General features: G+C 44.7%; 1 protein-coding gene across 1 annotated transcript in view; it reads left to right on the forward strand.

Moving 5' to 3' along the window:
* Positions 1–24,194, forward strand: part of LOC121569551 (tight junction-associated protein 1-like) — a 117,130-nt gene that overhangs the window by 48,721 nt on the left and 44,215 nt on the right. The window contains exons 3-5 of the mRNA XM_041880615.2: positions 5,636–5,694; positions 8,164–8,364; positions 13,926–13,954. Of these exons, the coding sequence (XP_041736549.2) occupies positions 8,206–8,364; positions 13,926–13,954 (188 nt within the window). The 5' untranslated portion in view covers positions 5,636–5,694; positions 8,164–8,205. The remainder of the gene's footprint in view (positions 1–5,635; positions 5,695–8,163; positions 8,365–13,925; positions 13,955–24,194) is intronic.

Consider the following 24,194-nt stretch of genomic DNA (forward strand, 5'->3'; position numbering starts at 1 on the left):
TAAATGAGACAGAAGAGGCACTTTTCTTTTGTAAATGTTTGGTCTTTCGTTGTTGCGTCAGTACAGTAGCTCCAGCCTCATTATGCCTCTATAATGGTGGAGAAAGAAAGCCACCCAGGTTCCAACAAGTCAAGAGCCCTGAGTGGAACGTAATGACTTGGGTTGTTTTTCTCTCTCCCATACGCGATGTCGCTGGAAAAGAATGACTTTTTTTCCATGTGCTTGGTTATATGAACCGTAGGCATCTCTTCCTCCGGTAAATTATTCAAGCTACAGTGAGGGGAAAAAAGTATTTGATCCCCTGCTGATTTTGTACGTTTGCCCACTGGCAAAGACATGATCAGTCTATAATTTTAATGGTAGGTTTATTTGAACAGTGAGAGACAGAATAACAACAAAAACATCCAGAAAAACGCATGTCAAAAATGTTATAAATTGATTTGCATTTTAATGAGGGAAATAAGTATTTGACCCCTCTGCAAAACATGACTTAGTACTTGGTGGCAAAACCCTTGTTGGCAATCACAGAGGTCAGACGTTTCTTGTAGTTGGCCACCAGGTTTGCACACATCTCAGGAGGGATTTTGTCCCACTCCTCTTTGCAGATCTTCTCCAAGTCATTAAGGTTTCGAGGCTGACGTTTGGCAACTCGAACCTTCAGCTCCCTCCACAGATTTTATATGGGATTAAGGTCTGGAGACTGGCTAGGCCACTCCAGGACCTTAATGTGCTTCTTCTTGAGCCACTCATTTGTTGCCTTGGCTGTGTGTTTTGGGTCATTGTCATGCTGGAAAACCCATCCACGACCCATTTTCAATGCCCTGACTGAGGGAAGGAGGTTCTCACCCAAGATTTGACGGTACATGGCCCCGTCCATCGTCCCTTTGATGCGGTGAAGTTGTCCTGTCCCCTTAGCAGAAAAACACCCCCAAAGCATAATGTTTCCACCTCCATGTTTGACGGTGGGGATGGTGTTCTTGGGGTCATAGGCAGCATTCCTCCTCCTCCAAACACGGTGAGTTGAGTTGATGCCAAAGAGCTCGATTTTGGTCTCATCTGACCACAACACTTTCACCCAGTTCTCCTCTGAATCATTCAGATGTTCATCGGCAAACTTCAGACGGGCCTGTATATGTGCTTTCTTGAGCAGGGGGACCTTGCGGGCGCTGCAGGATTTCAGTCCTTCACGGCAATGTGTGTTACCAATTGTTTTCTTGGTGACTATGGTCCCAGCTGCCTTGAGATCATTGACAAGATCCTCCAGTGTATTTCTGGGCTGATTCCTCACCGTTCTCATGATCATTGCAACTCCACGAGGTGAGATCTTGCATGGAGCCCCAGGCCGAGGGAGATTGACAGTTATTTTGTGTTTCTTCTATTTGCGAATAATCGCACCAACTGTTGTCACCTTCTCACCAAGCTGCTTGGCGATGGTCTTGTAGCCCATTCCAGCCTTGTGTAGGTCTACAATCTTGTCCCTGACATCCTTGGAGAGCTCTTTGGTCTTGGCCATGGTGGAGAGTTTGGAATCTGATTGATTGATTTCTTCTGTGGACAGGTGTCTTTTATACAGGTAACAAGCTGAGATTAGGAGCACTCCCTTTAAGAGTGTGCTCCTAATCTCAGCTCGTTACCTGTATGAAAGACACCTGGGAGCCAGAAATCTTTCTGATTGAGAGGGGGTCAAATACTTATTTCCCTCATTAAAATGCAAATCAATTTATAATATTTTTGACATGTGTTTTTCTGGATAATTTTTTTGTTATTCTGTCTCTCACTGTTCAAATAAACCTGCCATTAAAATGATAGACTGATAATTTCTTCGTCAGTGGGCAAATGTACAAAATCAGCAGGGGATCAAATACTTTTTTCCCTCACTGTAAAGCACACCATCGCCCAGTCCAGGTGCTTGTTAATAATAGAGCACTACCCTTCCCTCACCTCAGTGGAAACATTCGTTTTTTTGCAAACAACCCTCACTAGGCTTGCTTTATATGTAGCTGCTTTTTCATTGGACCAATTCAGGTGACTTTACCTGAGTACTAGTGCTGAGCGATTAGTGCTTTTTGAGGTCTGTTCGATTATAAATAAATAATCATGGTTTTTGGTTTTGAATTTTTTATTTTTTTACATTAAATGCATTATGTGGGTTGAATGCTGTAACATCACAGAATGAAACAATACAAGTCCCATGATGGTAGTTGACTGCCCATTACTGCTTATCACCTAACCATCATTTATTCACATTACTTTAATAAAATATTTCAGTTCTTGTGTATATTACGTTTGTTTCATTCCAAGTCATCTAATCTCTATAGAGCTGCTGCCTAGGCTGTCTGACAAAATCACTATTTTAGTAGTTCTTCAAAGTAAATAAGGCATACTTTTATGACTGCTGAATACCAACTATCAATCACTTAATCCCTACTACATCTCACTGTTCGCGCTTGATCCAATTAATCTTTAGAGAAACTGTGCATTGAGCTGACAGAAAAAACAGAACGAAATGGAATTCAAATAATTGAACCAATATCGGTCAATTAGTTGTTTAAAAACCGAAAGATTAACGAAATGTTGGTTAATCGCTCAGCACTACTGTGTACAAAAGCTGTGTGCTTTCATCTCGCCCCTAAAACCACCCAATTAAAGCCTTGGCACCAACAGCTGCTCTAATTGGTCTATATTGGGTTGATGTGGCAAAATGGCGGAACAATCAATTAATCAAACTTTGTTAGTCAAGCACACTTTTCACAGTCATTTGTTACAGAAAGTTCAACAAAGCCAAGGACTAAACCTCCAAGAGCCAGCCTAGGGCCTAATAAAAACTCTCCCAGAAGAAAGGAAGAAACCTGTCAAGGAACCAGATATAGGGGAGAATCCATCTTCCTCTAGTCAGCTGTTCAGGTAATGTCAGTTAAGGTCAGCCAATTGTCCTCTTAAAAGCAGTCAATAGAAGGCTGAAAATAGAAGGATGTAGGACAAAGCAGGGTGACCACTGGTAACTGGATGCTGGACATGGAGTTAAGAGGCATCTAAAGAGCCACATTAGCACAGAATGACAGCAGGGGGAGCACAGATAATGAGGAGCAACATCCCAACAGTTCTAAACAGAGTGCTGCCAGGGCAGAGTCATAAGAAATACATCACCATTAGGGTGCTCCTAAACCAACCCACTGTTCAGGGGTGGCCGTAGGATGGCTCTTAAAATAGTAATTATATTTCTATGGCTAATAACATCATAAAGCTCTATGGTAGTGCTCTTCCCATAGCTGTGCCTTTAGGATGTAAGCCTAATTTAGACTTAAAAATGTAATCTGATTCCCTAATGTTGACTGGCTTGTTCCATAGAGACCTTAAGGAGTGTCCTCCTATCTAAAACACTGTGGGTGACCTTGGAGAGGAAGACACTATGGCTTTGTTTAGACAGGCAGCACAATTCTGATCTTTTTTTCACTAATTGGTCTTTTGACCAATCGCATCAGATCTATTCACATGAGATCTTTTTCAGAGCTGATCTGATTGGTCAAAAGACCAATTATTGAAAAAAAGATCAGAATTGGGCTGCTTGTATAAAAGCAGCCTATGTTCCATCATTATTTTCTCCTAGTCTGTAATCGACATGATTTTCAATTAGGTAAAATATCACACACAGCTGTGAGCGCCTTTTTAGAAGCAGCCCTCTTTACTGTCTCTGGTCCTCAGATAAATATTAACCCCTGTCAATTAGCCATGGCACTGTGAAGATGCATTAAAACATGGAATACTTTATGATGAGTGATGGCCTTGCTGTGTCTCCTAGCCTGTGGGGTAGATACGGATGATGGTGTGAGGTAGTGCCATTGGAGAGTGTGAGACTGTTTGAACTGAAGTGTGTGTGTGTGTCCACGTACATGTTTGCACTTTGCAGACGTGTGTGTGTGTGTGTGTGTCTGAATGCATGTGTGAGGCTGAATTCCACAGCACCAACAGCTGATTGTCACGCATGGCTGGCGGCCATAGCACAGGCCTTCACATGTGTTATTCTCTGCCACATCCCCCTGCAAGGCTTGCTTATCCACAGCAGAAGGCCCTGAACGACACAAAAGAAAGAGCACTTTTACACTGAATAAATATTGTATTGGATCAGCTCAAGGCAGATACAGACTCTGAGAGAACAGAGGAGGTAGTGGAAAACATTTTACTGGAATGCTGTAGTTGCCAGTAAACCATTTTAAATTTGTTTTAAACTTGATTTATTTAGAAAATATACATATCCTTCAAGAGATCTTACAGTAATATCAAACACTCGCTGTGTTAAACTAGAGTATTCTACTCCATTTAAACACAAGCCTACCCAGCTTTTTTTCTACTACTGATAACCTTTATAGTAGCCTTATTTATACTGAACAAAAATATAAATGCAACATGTAAAGTGTTTGTCCCATGTTTCATGAGCTGAAATAAAAGATCCAATACCTTTTCCATATGCACAAAAAGCTTATTTCTCTCAAATTTTGTGCAGAAATGTGGTTACATCCCTGTTAGTGAGTATTTCTCCTTTGCTAAGATAATCCATCCACCTGACAGGTGTGGCATATCAAGAAGCTGATTAAACAGCATGATCATTACACAGGTGCACCTTGTGCTGGGGACAATAAAAGGCCACTCTAAAATGTGCAGTTTTGTCACACAACACAATGCCACAGATGTCTCAAGTTTTAAGGGAGCGTGCAATTGGCATGCTCACTGCAGGAATGTCCACCAGAGCTGTTGCCAGAGAATTGAATGTTCATTGCTCTACCATAAACTGCCTCCAACATCATTTTAGAGAATTTGGCAGTCACAACCGCAGACCACGTGTAACCACGCCATCCCAGGACCTCCACATCCGGCTTCTTCACCTGCGGGATCGTCTGAGACCAGCCACCCAGACAGCTGATGAAACTGAGGAGTATTTCTGTCTATAATTAAGCCCCTTTGTTGGGGAAAAACTCATTCTGATTGGCGCCCCTGCCCAGTCATATGAAATCCATAGATTAGGGCCTGATGTATTCATTTCAATTGACTGAGTTCCTTATATGAACTGTAACTCAGTAAAATCATTGAAATTGTTGCATGTTCAGTATATAATTGCCACCAAATCAACGATAATTGAAGATCAGAAAAGTGGAGCACTGAATGTTGTAGGAAGTGTCCTTACTGTGCTATCAACCTTTGTGTGAATTTCCACTCATATGTGTCACACTCCTCAATATTTGGTTTAACATTTTAGTTAGAGGGCCTCAGAACAGTTTTGAGTGTGTGAAACGTTCCTGGATTTTCAATGACCCATTTTTGAAACCTGTTAGCATTGTGAGCCATGTCACTCAAATCCCAGTGGACATCATTAGGTGTGATAAAGCAGTAGCTAATCAGACAGACACACACACAGAATGTTTGTAGGGTTGTCTCAGGTGAGTGTGTCCCCTGGTGTATCACGATTCTGGAGTAGGGAACCCAGCATAGCAGCACATGCACTGAATCCTTTCTATGGCGTGTGAAATGAAGTCACTAGCTATTAACTACTTTACTGGAACCCTTTGATCTAAATGCAGCTCCTCTGTGTGTTTCAGAATGCCTGTGATCTAAATTCAGCCTGCTCCTCTGTGTGTTTCAGAATGCCTGGGATTTAAGAACCTGTGGATGAGGACAACGCTGGAATACCTCAGAATTTGGGTATGGTGCTTAATTTCATAGAAATAGCTAATATTTTTAATAATTATATCTAGGGTTATTTCAGTACAGTATATGGCTATGTTTAGGTGTGTGGGTTTAACAAAATAAAAATCACAGTACAGTTATCACAACCATATTATGTACCTGTTATAGCCTAACTAGATGATAGGCTATAAAGGCCTAGGGAAAGTTGTGTAATTTAAATAAAATCGGAGAGTAAGAGGCAAACTTTAGGTTACTTTAGCAAATTTGCGAGGAATGAAAGTCAAGACAATGCGAGATACAGATTACCAAGACATATGCGCACGGTTCTTTCTGCCTGCCCCCTCCTCTCTCTCCCTTGCGATAGCTCGCCTGCTCTTTCTCTTCCCTAATGATGAGTGCGTGTTCAGTCTTCATTCTGTGCGTGGAGAATATCCTAGCCTATTCATTGATGATAGGCCCTGCTTTACTGAAGCCAAGAAACTGTGAGATACAGCGTTTTATTGCCGGTAGATAGGCCTAGTACATGGTTCTGATGCTGTCTGTCTGGTGGCCGACCTGCCTATACTCTGCCCCTCCCCTCTCTCTCCGTCCCTAGCTAACTTGCTATTAAAGATGCGAGTGTTCTCTGAAGTACGGCAACTAATCAGTCTCCTCTGTTCCAAAAATACTAAATCTTAGGAGTCTTGACACAGAATCTTGACACTCAGAAATGGGAGTCGACGTGCAAGAAGTTGGAGTAAATTATTTTGGAGTCGACTCTCCACCACTACGTCATTGTTGTTAACAGTTGGAAAAATGGTAGAGAAAGGCAAGCGACAGCAGTGAAGTCCTGTATGGCAATTCTTTGAGAAGTTAAATGAGGAAATGCAAACTTTGCGAGGTTGAATTGAGGTACAGTAATGGTAGTACAGGTGCAATGCTTATGCTTGGTCATTTGGAGGAAGGATTGTTGACATTTTACATTTCGTATCTAAAAGCATAATTGAGAAATAATTTATCAAAGTTGGCATATGACATTTTGGCCTTACCCAGGCCTCCTTTAAGACTCTATAATGTTTAATCTCTCTGCAATCTTCCTCCATGCCGTAGACCTTCTGATTTTGTCTCTGTATTCTAGCAAAGCGACATTTATATAGAATTGGAAAACAAGACACAGTGATGATTAGCTTTCCTCCATCTTTTTGGGTTTTGATTGCCTGGAAAAAATGACAGGCGGAACCATGTTTCATGAATGGAAGATAATCAAGGAAACATCTGCTCCTCACCTGGCAATGGTGGTTGTGTGAAATTTGCATAAAGTAGAGCTCAACTTTTTCTACCGCTCTGCTAACAAGGTTCTCGCCGCTCACCTCCCACAATCCCCCGCACATTTCTCTGCGTGCCCTCGTGAAAATTAATAGGGGCAGCACTTCTCTTGCTGACGCCGTGTCTGGTAAAAACACACTGTTATACTGAGGAGGGCATTGAGACCTTAATATATTCCACAATAACGTTTTCCTAATCATTAAAATGTATCTCAGAATGCTCTCATCAGGGATACAAATGCTGACCTTCAATCTACCCTTTTCTATCTGAACCTCTTAAAAGAGGATTTATATGGCTTACAGTGCAATGAGTGCATCAGACTGGCATAAGCAACATGTATAATGGATATAGAGAGGACTACAGTATCCTAGTCTGTGCTGGCAGGAAGGATAGGTCTAAGCTCTATGGTGTTTCTCCACTGACTGTGGCAATTGGATCCACAGGGCTACAGAGTGACTCAGCGGAAGCCAAGTCATCAATCAGAATGGATATAGTGACGGGTCCTTCTCCTGTTCAGCTTAAGCTTTTTAGTCATTTATGACCACTAGTGTGGGTGTGCCTGTGTTCCTAAAAGTGCCTTCCGGTACATCAGTGTGTAGGGGGTGTGGCTTTGTTTCCTAACAAATGTGGCTTGTTTTCACATTCTAAAATCAATGCTGCCAGCCAGTGGACTGGAGTTTAAGAGTTCCTCTATTGGAAACACACTTCTGCTTGTAATCAATCGTAGGCTTGAGGGCATGCTCAGATTTTCCTCTCTCTCATTCTATTGCACATACACACATGCACACACATACTCTGCAGGCAGAATTCTGAGAGCAGATATTTTAGAAGCTCTCCACATCACAACACATAAATTGACATGTGTATGATGTTCATTTGAAGTGGCATCCCAAACCCCTCCCTCCACTCTCCACCACTGACAGTCTGCACCAGGCAGCCACTTTTTTTTACTGTCCAATGCTGCTGCTCTCAAAGCCCTATTGATTCAAACCACTTTTTCGTTGCAGCCACTTTAGGAGAGAGCGGGAGAGTAGAGAGCCAGGGAGAGAGCGAATGCTTGTGTGAGGGAGGGAGAGAGACTGGGGAACTGCACATAGACCTTTACAGCTGGCTTTTTGCACAGAGCAGGACTCAGGGCTGGTGCTACTTCCACCGCATCTAATGCTTGTCTCCTGGCAGGAATAACAGAACGGACAGACAGACGGACGCTGAGCGCCAAGGATGACGAGCGCTGTCCCGGCCAGGAAGCCGTACCGCAAGGCTCCGCCTCAGCACCGCGAGACACGCAACAGCCTGCCCTTGTTTCGAGAGGACCTTAGTGGGAGCACACCGCCTGCGCCTGCCCACACCACGGGCCCCAACCCGCCCGACCCCTGCCAGGTAATTCGCATTCCAAACCTTACCCCAGGTTTTCAGCTATCAAGGTTCACAGACCCCTACCCGAAATGCCCAGTTAGTCCTGAGGGCCGCAATATATTCTCCCCCTCCTGGTCTCTGCTCTCGGACAGCGAGCTGGACGTCTCAAGCCTGTCCAGCCTGGAGCTTACCGTCCTGCCACCACCCCGCATCTTCAGCCATGGAGGCATCACCGTGGGCGTCACGGCCAACCAGGCAGCCAGGGACGTACAGGGGATGAGCCGCTTCTTGAGCCGCAGTGAGGGCCTGCTCGCCCTCTCTGGAGACGAGGACCTCAGCTCAGCGGACTCCCAGCGATGTGGCCACTCCGCCTCCACAGCCCAGTCCATTCGTAGCATAGAGCGCTCGCTGGTCTTCAAGGACAAGGCAGAGATCCTGGTGCCCAGAGAAGGTCAACACCGCCAGCAGACATCCTTCCAGAGACCGGCCCTCCCTCCTAAGGGGATCCTAAAGCAGCCCAACCAGCTGGGCGTCCACTTCTCAGACCTCAGGAAGTCCAAGTCTGTTGAGATGCTGGGCCAGAGCCGTGGCCGTGGCCGGAAACCCCAGAGCAAGTCTCTGGACAGGGAGACTGAGAGGAAGGATCTGGGCAAGACCTCCTCAACCAGACAGGTTTCCCCATCTTCCACCTCACCCAGCTCAGCGCCCTCCGAGACAAAGATCCAGTTTCTGGAAAATAAGCTGAAGTTCTCCAACTTCCTGGATGATGTCACCACCAGGGTCATCTGCCCTGCCAGAATGCAGATGCTGGGTGGAAAAAAGCAAGAGGCCCCAAGACCAACTAAGGGAAACCAGCACCAAGCACAGAATGCCCCCCAGACTCCTGAAGCGAAGAAGCGAGGAGCCGAGAGGAAGTCTGAGAAGAGCCGGCCGTGGGACGAGTGGTCCTCGGCGCTGAACAGGGACAGGCCTTCCAGGAAGGACAAAGAGGGCCGGCCCAAGACCTGGCGCATCCCCCTGAGGAAGGACAGCCCGGACCAGGATGCAGAGAAGCGTAGGGCAGACCCCCTCAGGGCAAACCCCCATCGAGAGGGAGCAAGGCCCAAATTGGAGGGGCCAATCTACAGTCATGTGGGGGGTGGAGGGGACTCCAGCTCCCGACGCAGCAGTGAGACTGATTGGGAGGACAAGAGTTGGCAAGGGGACCATCACCTGCAACAACAGCACCAGCCTTCTCAGCTGGACACCAGGACACAGCACAAGGGCACTATGGATAGACCCACAGCTAAATATGTGCCCCAGCCTCCTCACTCTGAGAGGGAACAAGTGACAACAGTATCACAACACAGCTCTTTTTCTATTTTATCACAGATCAAGGTATGTGAGGAGAAGTTCTCCTTCTTTCCCCCCTCCATTGTTGTACACCTTCCAGAATTTTTTTTGGAAGCCTTCTCAACAAATCTTTGTGTATTGGTGTCGAGAGCTGATTCAACCTGCGAGTTGCTTAGCTGCAACTCTCGTTATATTATAAATAGAAATGACATTCGCCATTAACTGAAGGTAAGTAATCTCCCCAGATGGCTTGAATGAGCAGGAACGTACAATCAATCAAGTGGCATTCACTAGCCATCGTTCTAGTTCAATCCAACTGAAAAGTTCAGTGTTGTGCAGCTGTGTCATGTGAGTCTATCCTTTTACTTTTAGATATCTTTATTTTAATGCACTGTATTCTGCTGTAGCTACAGTTGCAGCCAAATATATTGGCACCCTTGCACTTCAAATTGAAAAATACGTTTGTTCTCATCTTGTTATTGGATTGTCAACATTGCAGAACCAATTTGATTTTTGTAAACTTTGTTCCAAATTAAAATTGTAAACTTAAGACAAATGGCATAGACAAATTATTGGCACCCCGGAGCTAGTACTTGGTTGCACAGCCTTTGGCCAAGAAAACTGCCAACAAATGCTTCTTGGAGCCACTAGCAGCAAACTGCTCTAATACTTTAATGTTTGAGGGGTACCCTCCACAAACTGCTGTTTTCATCTCTCGCCATAGGATATGGACTATTCTCTGTCCACTCCAGAACAGTCCAGTGTTTCTTCTTGAACTATTCCAGTGTATTTTTGATGTTTGTTTGGAGTTGTCCTGCTGGAAGACCCACAACCTTCAACAGATACAGTTTTTGGACAATGGGTTGAACATTACACTCCAAAAACCTTGATAATCGCTGATTTCATGATGTCTTGCACACATTCAAGGCCCCCAGTACCAGAGGCAGCAAAGCAACCCCACAGCATTATTGAACCTCCCCCATGTTTGATTGTAGGGAGGGTGTTAATTTCTTTGAATGCTTCATTTGGTTGTTGGTAAACATAGGAAGACCCCACTGCTGAAGGAGACACAAGAAAGCCTGATTGTTGCCTGAAACCCACCTAAACAATCCTAAATCCTGGGGGAAATGTTCTGTGGACCAATTAAACTAAATTAGAGCTCTATGGCAACGGAGATCAGCGCTGTGTTTACTGACGACTAAATTAAGCCTTCAATTCAGAAAAACACCCTCCCTACAATCAAACATGAGGGAGGTTCGATAATGCTGTGGCATTGCTTTGCTGCCTCTGGTACTGGGGGCCTTTAACGTGTGCAAGACATCATGAAATCAGCAGATTATCATGTGTTTTGGGGTCCTGTGTTCAACCCAGTGTCCAAAAACTGGGTCTCCATTGAAGGTTGTGGGTCTTGCATCAAGCCAACGACCCCAAACACGCATCAAAAAGCACCCAGGAATGGTTCAAAAAGAGATGCTGGACTGTTCTGGAGTGGCCAGCAAAGAGTCCAGATCTGAATCACATTCATAACCTATGGCAAGAGCTGAAAACAGCAGTTGGTGGAGGGTACCCCTCAAACATTGAAGTATTCTCTGATATTTGCTGCTGAAAATGGGCAGAATTGCCAGTAGAAAGGTGCAGCAAGCTCAAAGATGGCTAAAATAAGAGTTTGTCTGCAGTTATCTTGGCCAAAGGCTGTGCAACCAAGTACTATCTCCGGGGTGCCAATAATTTTGTCCATGCCTTTTTGTCTTTATTTTCTAAATTAAAATTGTAAACTTAAGTTTACAAAAATATTATTGGTTCTGCAATGTTGAAAATCAGATAACAAGGTGTGGGGACCAAATGTTTTTTGAACCGATTTTAGAAGAAAAAGGGAATTATTTAAGAAAAGTGCAAGGGTGCCAATATATTTGGCCGCAACTGTGGGGAAAAAAAGTATTTAGTCAGCCACCAATTGTGCAAGTTCTCCCACTTAAAAAGATGAGAGAGGCCTGTAATTTTCATCATAGGTACACGTCAACTATGACAGACAAAATGAGATTTTTTCCCCAGAAGATCACATTGTAGGATTTTTAATGAATTTATTTGCAAATTATGGTGGAAAATAAGTATTTGGTCAATAACAAAAGTTTCTCAATACTTTGTTATATACCCTTTGTTGGCAATGACACAGGTCAAACGTTTTCTGTAAGTCTTCACAAGGTTTTCACACACTGTTGCTGGTATTTTGGCCCATTCCTCCATGCAGATATCCTCTAGAGCAGTGATGTTTTGGGGCTGTCGCTGGGCAACACGGACTTTCAACTCCCTCCAAAGATTTTCTATGGGGTTGAGATCTGGAGACTGGCTAGGCCACTCCAGGACCTTGAAATGCTTCTTACGAAGCCACTCCTTCGTTGCCCGGGCGGTGTGTTTGGGATCATTGTCATGCTGAAAAACCCAGCCACGTTTCATCTTCAATGCCCTTGCTGATGGAAGGAGGTTTTCACTCAAAATCTCACGATACATGGCCCCATTCATTCTTTCCTTTACACGGATCAGTCGTCCTGGTCCCTTTGCAGAAAAACAGCCCCAAAGCATGATGTTTCCACCCCCATGCTTCACAGTAGGTATGGTGTTCTTTGGATGCAACCCAGCATTCTTTGTCCTCCAAACACGACGAGTTGAGTTTTTACCAAAAAGTTCTATTTTGGTTTCATCTGACCATATGACATTCTCCCAATCCTCTTCTGGATCATCCAAATGCACTCTAGCAAACTTCAGACGGGCCTGGACATGTACTGGCTTAAGCAGGGGGACACGTCTCGCACTGCAGGATTTGAGTCCCTGGCGGCGTAGTGTGTTACTGATGGTAGGCTTTGTTACTTTGGTCCCAGCTCTCTGCAGGTCATTCACTAGGTCCCCCCGTGTTGTTCTGGGATTTTTGCTCACCGTTCTTGTGATCATTTTGACTCCACGGGGTGAGATCTTGCGTGAAGCCCCAGATCGAGGGAGATTATCAGTGGTCTTGTATGTCTTCCATTTCCTAATAATTGCTCCCACAGTTGATTTCTTCAAACCAAGCTGCTTACCTATTGCAGATTCAGTCTTCCCAGCCTGGTGCAGGTCTACAATTTTGTTTCTGGTGTCCTTTGACAGCTCTTTGGTCTTGGCCATAGTGGAGTTTGGAGTGTGACTGTTTGAGGTTGTGGACAGGTGTCTTTTATACTGATAACAAGATCAAACAGGTGCCATTAATACAGGTAACGAGTGGAGGACAGAGGAGCCTCTTAAAGAAGAACTTACAGGTCTGTGAGAGCCAGAAATCTTGCTTGTTTGTAGGTGACCAAATACTTATTTTCCACCATAATTTGCAAATAAATGTAATAAAAAATCCTACAATGTGATTTTCTGGATTTTCTTCTCCTCATTTTGTCTGTCATAGTTGACGTGCACCTATGATGAAAATTACAGGCCTCTCTCATCTTTTTAAGTGGGAGAACATGCACAATTGGTGGCTGACTAAATACTTTTTTTCCCCACTGTATCGCCATTGTTGAGAATGGCCATTATGCCTGTAACGATTATTCTTGATTATTAAAGTGCAATTATCCTACAGAGATGAGACTACTATATTATTACATCTAGTGCTGATAACTAGCCTCTTAAGTGCTGTAGATGTGCAGACGGACCTTCTGTGTAAAATGATGGCTTTTTTAGTTGGCAGAATGACAGGGGCTGTCATTTCATAGCTCCATGAGGCGTGTACGTATTGACCTGTGCAGCTAAGAGAGACATCATTTTAAATTCTGCCCTGGCTGCTCATCTCTATAACTTTGGCTTCAACAGAAATATGGCCAACACTGAAAACTACCAAGGAATCTGAATTCTGTGCAGTGCAAAATTGGTTATTATAAACGTAGAACCTGTGTACAATTTCTGCTTCAAGTTCTACCTTGAAAGCCAGTGAGTGTTTGAAATTATGTGGGTTGTTGTCACAGACTGCATCTCAGCTGTTTCCAAGGTCTGCGCACTGCCCGTCTCGCTCAATACCTCAAGGTTGTAGATAGCCTTTTTAAAAGCAATTACTCATTTTCCCCCCATATGGCAGAGTATGCCAGGGCATCTGAGATTTTATACCCATGTTTTTTTCTTGACAATGCTTTATTCTCAGGAAATGACAGCCAGTAATGATTGCCAGTCCAGCAAAATGTCTGTTTTGTTGCAAACATATCCACAATGGCCAAACTAATCGAATGTTTCTGTTGTTGCAGGACTCCTTATCAGATGCAGACAGGATCAAGTAAGTGGTTCTTAATATAATCTCCTTATGCTTATCTTGACAAATATATGTTGTATTTTCTGTGAGATGTGAGATGCTTCAGCCACAGGATTGAAAATACCAAAATGTGAACCTCAGCATGTCTTGGTATGGGTTTCTGTGTCTATTTGCCTGCCTCACTTTGAGCCCAGTGTTGACACCTCTTCAGTGTACTGTATAGCTCAGTCTTTACTTTGTGGGAAGCTGTAGCCCCCGGTGGCATGACCTGATTGGCAGTGGGTAGATAGGCTGCTTATAGTAGACAGCCAGGTTGGCACCGAGCCATGGCCACAGCCAGCCTTGCCCTGGAGCCCCCCAGCTGCTCCTGTCTAGACGCTTCCTGGGGAGAGGGAGCCGGGCAGGCCACACTCGGGGTGTTTTTACATGTGGTCCTCTTTAAAAGAACCGATCCCAGTCCTCTTTAAAGTGAACTCTGGGTTGGGCCTCCCGAGTGGCGCAGCGGTCTAAGGCACTGCATCGCAGTGCCTAGAGGCGTTACTACAGACCCGGTTTCATTCCTGGGCTGTGCCACAACCGCCGTGGCCGGGAGTCCCATAAGACGGCACACAATTGGCCCAGGGTCGTCCGGGTTAGGGGAGGGTTTGGCCGGGGGTGCTTTACTTGGCTCATCACGCCCTAGTGACTCCTTGTGGCGGGCCGGGTGCCTGCAGGCTGACCCCAGTCGCCAGTTGAACAGTGTTTCCTCAGACACATTGGTGCGGCTGGCTTCCGGGTTAAGCTGGTGGTTGTTAAGGAGCGCGGTTAGGCGGGTCATGTTTCGGAGGACACGTGACTCCCCCTTCGCCTCCCCCGAGCCCGTTGGGGAGTTGCAGCGATGAGACAAGATCGAAATTGGGGAGAAAAAGGGGGCTAAAATACAGGGGGTAAAAAAGAAGCAAAATAACTCAGTTCCCTTTGTTTTCACACCACCCTTGCCTTTTGTCAGTTCACTTCACCTATTTTGTGGTCCGAGTCCTCTTTGCATTCACATTGCTATGTTTAGAGAGCAACCAAGATCTTTTTCCAACATTCACTCAATGCACTCTGGGTTTTTACAAAGTGCAGGACAAGCCATTCCATCAGTGTGTTATCGGACAGCTAAATATACCTACTTACAATGCATTCGGAAAGTATTCAGACCCCCTGACTTTTTGTTACATTACAGCCTTATTATAAAATTGATTGAATTACCTTTTTCCTTCATCAATCTGCACACAATACCCCATAATGACAAAGCGAAAACAGGTTTTTTGAAATGTTTGCGTAATACGTAAAAAAATGTATTTACATAAGTATTCAGACCCTTTGCTGTGAGACTCGAAATTGAGCTCAGGTGCATTCTGTTTCCATTGATCATCCTTGAGATGTTTCTACAACTTGGTTTACCACCTGTGGTAAATTCAATTGATTGGACATGATTTGGAATGGCACACACCTATCTATATAAGCTCCCGCAGTTGACAGTGCATGTCAGAGCAAAAACCAATTCATGAGGTTGAAAGAATTGTCCGTAGAACTTAGAGACAGGATTGTGTCAAGGCACAGATCTGGGAAGGGTACCAAAAAATGTCTGCAGCATTGAAGGTCACGAAGAACACAGTGGCCTCCATCATTCTTAAATGGAAGAAGTCTAGAACCAACAAGACTCTTCCTAGAGCTGGCCGCCCGGCCAAACTGAGCAATCGGGGGAGAAGGGCCTTGGTCAGGGAGGTGACCAAGAACCCAATGGTCACTCTGACAGAGCTCCAGAGTTCGTCTGTGGAGATGGGAGAACCTTCCAGAAGTACAACCATCTCTGCAGCACTCCACCAATCAGGCCTTTATGGTAGAGTGGCCAGACGGAAGCCACTCCTCAGTAAAAGGCACATGACAGCCCGCTTGGAGTTTGCCAAAAGGCACGTAAAGGGCTCTCAGACCATGAGAAACAAGATTCTCTGGTCTGATGAAACCAAGATTGAGCTCTTTGGCCTGAATGCCAAGCGTCACGTCTGGAGGAAACCTGGCACCATCCCTACGGTGAAGCATGGTGGTGGCAGCATCATGCTGTGGGGATGTTTTTCAGCGGCAAGGACTGGGAGACTAGTCAGGATCGAGGTAAATATGAACAGAGCAAAGTACAGAGAGATCCTTAATGAAAACCTGCTCCAGAGCGCTCAGGACCTCAGACTGGAGCGAAGGTTCACCTTCCAACAGGAACATCTCTGGAGAGACCTGAAAATAGCTGTGCAGCTACACTCCCCATCCGACCTGACAGAGCTTGAGAGGATCTACAGAGAAGAATGGGAGAAACTCCCTAAATACAGGTGTGCCAAGCTTGTAGCGTCATACCCAAGAAGACTCAAGGCTGTAATCGCTGCCAAAGGTGCTTCAACAAAGTACTGAGTAAAGGGTCTGAATACTTATGTAAATGTAATATTTCAGATTGTTTTATTTTTTGCAAAGAAATCTAAAAACCTGTTTTTGCATTGTGTGTAGATTGATGAGGGAAAAAATAATTTTATCCATTTTAGAATAAGGCTGTAACGTAACAAAATGTGGAAAAAGTCAAGGGGTCTTAATACTTTCCGCATTGTACATTTTAATAGCTAATAGATTGCATTTAATTAAAAGATGAGACATAATAATTGTAATCAGAAAATACTATTAACATGTAATAAATATTGGTAACAGAATAAATAGCGGAAGCATAACCGCCGATTTAAATGATGCTGTAATTGAAAATTGTATACGCATTGTAGGCCGCTTTAAGAGCTAGAAATTATTTTCTATCCTTTATTTGACACAGAATCAGCTTGAAGCTCAGCAAGCTCATCTTCACAGCCGAGGTATTCCCCGTCCTCGAGACTGCAAATGTAAGGGTCCATCACCCACTATTCCTTTGATAAGTATTCGTCAACATCGGCAAAACGGGATTTAATTTCCACCCGAAGCATGTTCATGTGCCGGGTGAACTCAGTGCGTAAAGACGCAGGTACAGTACCACCAGACTGTTTCATCAGCAGTGGAAATTGTTTTAGCTCCCCTTTTGACATTTTTCCGACTCTGTACTCCAGTTTCCGCACAATAGCGTTGAGAGCGTCTTTGCACTGCATGACGTTTGATTCAGCACCCTGCATCCGCTTGTTTATCTCATTGTAGAGAGTGAATGTATCCGCTAGGTATGCCGTTTTGATCCAAAACGCATCAGTCAGCTGTTCGCACAGTGGTTGATTGTGATCTTGCAAGAATTCCTTTATTCTTTCCTGCAGTTCCATAAAACGCACAAGCACTTGTGTACCTCTGTGTGTAACAGCAGTGTTTAATGCAGTTCATCCTCACACAGCTGGGCAAACAGTCTCTTGTTAGTAGGGCGAGCCTTAATAAAGTTTACAACTTTAACAACAGTTGCCAGGGTGTTACTAAGGTCTTCCGAAAGTTTTTTACTGGCCAATGCTTGGCGATGTAGCATGCAGTGGAAAATTGCGCACCCCGGGGCTTTTTCCTTCAATCGGCTGTTAAATCCCTTGGTTTTGCCCATCAACGCTGCAGCGCCATCAGTGCAGCATGCAACAACATTTTCGTAGGGCAGATTGTTGGACCAGAGATATGAGTCCATAGCTATAAAACATATATTGGCCTGTTGTTGTTGTGGCTAGATTGGTAGACATTAGAATGTCTTGTTTCAAGTCATCACCGTCAATATATTGCGCATAAACAATGAGCACGGATTCGTCTGACACTGTTGTTGTTTAATCCAACTGAATGGCAAAGGGAACATTCCTAAGCTTCTCGTGCAGCTGGTTTTGACAATCTCCAGCCATTTGATCAATTCTGTCGCTGACAGTGTTGTCAGAGTAGGACGGTTCTCACTTTATCCACCACCTGTGGGCAACACAGCGCCTCTACAATTTTCAGGCAGGCGGGTTTGATTAGCTGCTCTCCAATATTGTGCGGCTTTTTAGCCTTGGCAATTAATAGCGAACACTCAAATGACGCCTCCGTGGCTCTGTGTAAATCACTGCCTACTCTTTCAAATGCTTTTCTGATGTCTGTGGATCTTTTTGATAGTGCCAACTGCTTCTTCCTCTAAAAATAATCCTGACCTTCACCAATAGTCTCCTGGTGTTTGGCTTCCTGGTGTCGTTGCATTTTGCTTGGCTTCATGCTGTCATTAGCTAGCTTCTCGCCACAAAGGACACATTCTGGCCGAGTCCTGTCCTGTCTTTCAAAAAACCGAAGTTAAGATAACTCTCGAGATATAGCCTTACTTTCTTTTCTGATGATGAGTCATCAGCACTTTTACATTTCTTAGACATGTTGTTTTATTCATAAAATAGTGATGTTCAGACTGAAGGAAAAACGAGCAGCTAGCTGAAACTGATTGAGCGCGGGTCATTGACGTGCACATTTTTCCGGGGAATTACCGCTTTTACGTTTCTCTGTCATTATTATTATTTTTTAGATTGGCCTTGGCATTGCAAGCATATGATTTTTAATAAAATTTTATAATGTATTCATTTTACAATTAAATTATAGTGGAACATTTTATGCATGTTTGACCTCAAAGCAAATGAGATCACGCGCCCCCCCTGTGAACTCTGGCGCCCCCGAGGTTGGGAACCACTGCCCTATGTTGTGATTCTCACCAAATATGCTGTTGTCTTCTCACACTATTCAAACCCCACAATCGAATAAACAGCTTATGAAGCTCTCTTAGCCTATAGATCACATATTGCAAACAAATAATCTCAACTAAAAACTCGCTAATCAATGTCCAAAAACAGCACACGTTTTTTTCTGCCTACCTTGGGTGTAATCATTAGACATACAGTCAACTAAAACAAGAGTTTCTAGAGTTTCTATTGGACAAATTCAGGTAGGTTCCTCCCCGTTTCGTTCCATCTGCTTCCGTTTAAGAAACGTTTCGCAACAGAATTTGCGTAATGAATACGCCCCTGCATATCATCTTCTCACTTTTGTGGCACCACTAAGAGGGGTTATGGCAGGGGAAATGGTGTTGCAGTAATCTAGTGTGTATGCGGGAATAATGACAAGTGAACCTGGGGAGCTTTGTGTTCACATTGCCCTAAAAAAAGGGAACCGGACCTGAACTCAGACCACCTCTTGAGATGGGCTCGTTTGAGGGGTCTGAGTTCCTTTGGTGTGTTCACACTGCACAAAAAAATAAGCGAACCACACTGAGTTCACAAAAATTGGCTGAAAGTGACCAAGTCTGAAAACACTCTCAGACACCCAGCCACTGCATCAGTAGCACTGAGACAGAGGGGAGGGAGGGTTCATAGAGATATGGGTGATCCCATCTGGTGCAATGATGACTAGGCCCTGCGGTGTGGTCCGATGGGCGCTGCACAGGTGGGCGAGCGAGAGTGGAAGAGGAGCAGGTTGCTGTTAGCACCAACATCCGTCACCCACACCTCCCTCCCAGCCCTCCTCCCTCTCCTCCTCCCACCCCAGACTGGGCTCAGAGTGAATCTGTGTGATCAGTGCCATTTCCCTGCCGGACCTCCCCGAGAGCCTCGGCAGTCCAGGCTGTGAAAAGTACACACCTGCTGCTGCCACAGCCAATGATGAGTCAAAGCAGAGACAGACCACTAGTTCTCCATCAGTTCTCCATCAGTCCTCCTGTCCTCCTCCGCTCCACTTCCTCTCCCACAGGAATCCCTATACTCAGCTAATTACTACGAAATCTATCAAGTGTGTGTGTGTGACAGGGCCTGTGTTTTGAAGTTTAATCTGATCCTCTCGCAGTGAAGTCTAGCGCTGTCTCTATGGAATGCTACAGTGAAGTACCCTTTGGTGTCAGTGAACAAGCTGTGACGCTCGAAAGGGTAAATGTTGTCAGGCCACTATCCACACATATGGGCATCAGGCCGTAATGCTTAATGAATTTCCGCTGATGTAGCGGCTGTCCCCCCCTCTCTTCCCTGTGGTGGTAAATGCTGGTAAGCTGCTTTGTGGCACACAGGCGATGTAATTGATTGGCCTAGATGCCCCTGTGCTCGTGTGGGATGTTGAATAATTCTGTGGGAGATGACCTGTGTCTGACTGACTGAATACAACCGGACCTGAGCTGAGTGCCGCTGTTAATGCCTACCGCCCAGTTGCCCACTCTTGCCCTGGAATTCCTCAAGGCACCAAGCCTCCACAGAGGCCAGAGCTTGGTCCGTCTCCCCAGTAGTAGAGCAGTTTTGTCATGCTGTTCTATAGAATCTTGGCTGTTTGTCTACTGCATATGCAAATCTCCCAACATGTGTTTCTCAGATGAATGGGATTACCAATACGTCGATTGACAGACAGATCTTCATCCTCTCTCTCCCTCTTTCCACCATACCCCTCCGGATGGGAAAAGGTCATAAAAGTCCAACTCGGCCAGAAATTGTTTCCCATTCTCCACTGAAACCTTGCTGTGCCTCACTGAGTTTTAAACGGCCTCTGCCCTCTGAACCAACCATGCTCAACCATGGTTATTTTAATTAGAGGCTTTTTGTTTACCTCTTTTCCTATATGCCGTGTCTGACTTTCTGTACGGTTGACTAGACATAACACACAAATGCATCCTTCCAGCCTTTATCTCGAGACGTGTACCTGTTGTATACTGTCACTCACAGTGTCATGTTGTGACTACCATGGGATGGCCCCTATGAAAGACGGATAAGTAGTGACAGTGATGAGATGACTGACCATGCTGTTGCCATGAAGCAGTCAGGGAACTAGACATCAGAGGCCTAGGGAGGGCTGTCATTCTGTTGGACATCCTAAGCATTGCTGTTGGGTGTTTCACTGTTGCAAAATGAGTTATTTTTTTGTTCAATTTTTGATAGCATTTCACTTTTCTTCAGCTCACTATGATGCACACACCTACCTCTCTAAGATCACAAGGACAAAGTCTAATGCATGTAAAACCCCTGACCCTCTGAGAATGTCTTACTGTCCCAGTCTTTCAAATTACTTTCTGAAAGTTTGGGAATCACTATTTTCTCTTATCGCAGTTATTTCCCCAATGTGCCTTTGCCACTCTCCTCCACCTCTTCGTTGGCTCCTGTGGAGCATCTCAATGTGCAAGGCTTTTAGAGCTGTTTGTAACACCGCTTAAAAAGTAGCCCAACCACTGTGGACTCAGGTGCTCGGTAGTCTGTAATTGCAAGACCCTTTTATGCTGTGACATGCTCATTTTGCTTTGCTGTTGTACCGTAATGCTAAATCATCCAATTTAGATCCTTGCTTTTATATACACACTGTGCATTGGTTAGCAGGAATTGTGTTCTGTGCAAGCCTTGTGTTGTACCATATAGTTAATCTACATTTTTCCTCACTGCTTCCATTTACAGCTGAGTAGAGTGGATTACGTTCCCTTTGCTATTCTTTACCCAAGGCATAAGCTCTGCTTCTTATAAAGGTCAAAGGTCAAATAGGAGGTGCTTATATTTATCCTGTTACAAGTTTGTAACCTGTACAAGTGTGTGGTGTGCAATAAAAATGTTGCCATCATTGACGCCGACTCTGGAGCAATTAGGGTTAAGTGCCTTGCTCAAGGGCAGATCAACAGATTTTTCACCTAGTTGACTCTGGGATTTGAACTAGCAACCTTTCGGTTACTGGCCTAGCGCTCTTACCACTTGGCATTCAGGCCAAAGAGTTCAATCTTGGTTTCATCAGACCAGAGAATCTTGATTCTCATGGTCTGAGAGTCCTTTTGGTGCCTTTTGGCAAACTCCAAGCGGGCGGTTCTCCCATCTCCACAGACGAATTCTGGAGCTCTGTCAGAGTGACCATTGGGTTCTTGGTCACCTCCCTGATCAAGGGCCTTCTCCCCCGATTGCTCAGTTTGGCCGGGCGGCCAGCTCTAGGAAGAGTCTTGGTGGTTCCAAACTTCTTACATTTAAGAATGATGGAGGCCACTGTGTTCTTGGGAACCTTCAATGCTGCAGATATTTTTTGATACCCTTCCCCAGATCTGTGCCTCGACACAGTCCTGTCTCTGAGCTCGATGGACAATTCCTTTGACCTCATGGCTTGGTTTTTGCTCTGACATGCCCTGTCAACTGTGGGACATTATATAGACACGTGTGTGCCTTTCCAAATCATGTCCAATCAATTGAATTTACCACAGGGGGTCTCCAATCAAGTTGTAGAAACATCTCAAGGATGATCAATGGAAACAGGATGCACCTGAGCTCAATTTCGAGTCTAATAGCAAAGGGTCTGAATACTTATGTAAATTAGGTATTTCTGTTTTTTATTTTTTTTATTTGCAAAAAAAATCTATAAACCTGTTTTCACTTTGTCATTATGGGGTATTGTGGGTAGATTGATGAGGGAAAAAAATTAGGAAATCCATTTTAGAATAAGGCTGTAACGTAACAAAATGTGGAAGAAGGGAAGGAGTCTGAATACTTTGCGAATGCACTGTATTTGTTGTATGCATGCATACTTACCTCAAGTAAACTTGTACAGGGTTACAGGGTACTAATCAAAAGAGAACCATCGCGCTCTCCCAGAAGCTTGGCTGGTGCGTAAAACCCACAAATTCAGACAAAGATATAGAAGCTGGCGCCGGAGGAGATGGCTGCTGTTTTACGGCCCCCTAACCAATTGTGCTATTATGTGTGTTTTTTCGCGTTATTTGTAATTTATTCTGTACATAATGTTTCTGTCACCATCTCTTATGACCAAAAATAGCTTCTGGATATCAGGACAGCGATTACTCACCTCGTATTGGACAAAGATGTTTTCGTCAATGAGTCGGACGCGAAGGATATTCGACAAGGCCCAAATCCCTGTCATTCGCATGAGAAAGAGACGGAGATATCGTGGACGTAGGTTGGGGTGCCTTGTAAGGATCTGACGGCGAGCAAGTAATCTGCCTCTTCCATCAGTCCTTTTAGCCAAGGTACAATCATTGGATAAAACAAAATGGACGACCTAACATCAAGGATATCCTACCAACGGGACATTAAAAACTGTATTATCTTATGTTTCACCGAGTCGTGGCTGAACGACGACATGGATAACATACATCTGGCAGGGATATACACTACATCAGCAGAATAGAACGTCTGACTCCGGTAGGGGGTGGCGGTCTGTGTGTATTTGTAAACAAAAGCTGGTGCACGAAATCTAATACTAAGGAAGTCTTGAGGTTTTGCTCGCCTGAGGAAGAGTATCATGATAAGCTGTAGACCACATTATTTACGAAGAGAGTTTTCCTCAAAATTCTTCGTAGCTGTCTATTTACCACCACAAACCGATGCTGGCACTAAGATTGCACTCAATGAGCTGTATAAGGCCATAAGTAAACAGGAAAACGCTCATCCAGAGGCAGCGCTCCTAGTGGTCGGGAACTTTAATGCAGGGAAACTTAAATCCGTTCTGCCTAATTTCTACCAGCATGTTAAATGTGCAACCAGAGGAAAAAATACTCTAGACCACCTTTACTCCACACACAGAGACGCGTACAAAGCTCTCCCTCGCCCTCCATTTGGCAAATCTGACCATAATTCTATCCTCCTGATTCCTGCGTATACGCAAAAACTAAAGCAGGAAGCACCAGTGACTCGGTTAATAAGGAAGTGGTCAGATGACGCAGATGCTAAGCTACAGGACTGTTTTGCTAGCACAGACTGGAATATGTTCCGGGATTCTTCGGATGGCATTGAGGAGTACACCACAACAATCACTGGCTTCATCAATAAGTGTGTCAATGACGTTGTTCCCACAGTGACCGTACGTACACACCCCAACCAGACCTCCAATTTGCATACCGCCCCAACAGATCCACATATGATGCAATCTCTATTGCACGCCACACTACCCTTTCCCACCTGGACAAGAGGAATACCTACGTGAGAATGCTATTCATTGACTATAGCTTAGCGTTCAACACCATAGTGCCCTCAAAGCTCATCACTAAGCTAAGGACCGTGGGACTAAACACCTCCCTCTGCAACTGGATCCTGGACTTCCTGACGGGCCGCCCCCAGGTGGTAAGGGTAAGTAACAACACATCTGCCACGCTGATCCTCAACACGGGGGCCCCTCAGGGGTGCGTGCTCAGTCCCCTCCTGTACTCTCTGTTCACCCATGACTGCATGGCCAGGCACGACTCCAACACCATCATTAAGTTTGCCGACGACACAACAGTGGTAGGCCTGATCACCGACAACGATGAGACAGCCTATAGGGAGGAGGTCAGAGACCTGGCCGTGTGGTGCCAGGATAACAA

Source organism: Coregonus clupeaformis, chromosome 1, assembly GCF_020615455.1.
Source record: "Coregonus clupeaformis isolate EN_2021a chromosome 1, ASM2061545v1, whole genome shotgun sequence".
Lineage (NCBI taxonomy): Eukaryota > Metazoa > Chordata > Actinopteri > Salmoniformes > Salmonidae > Coregonus > Coregonus clupeaformis.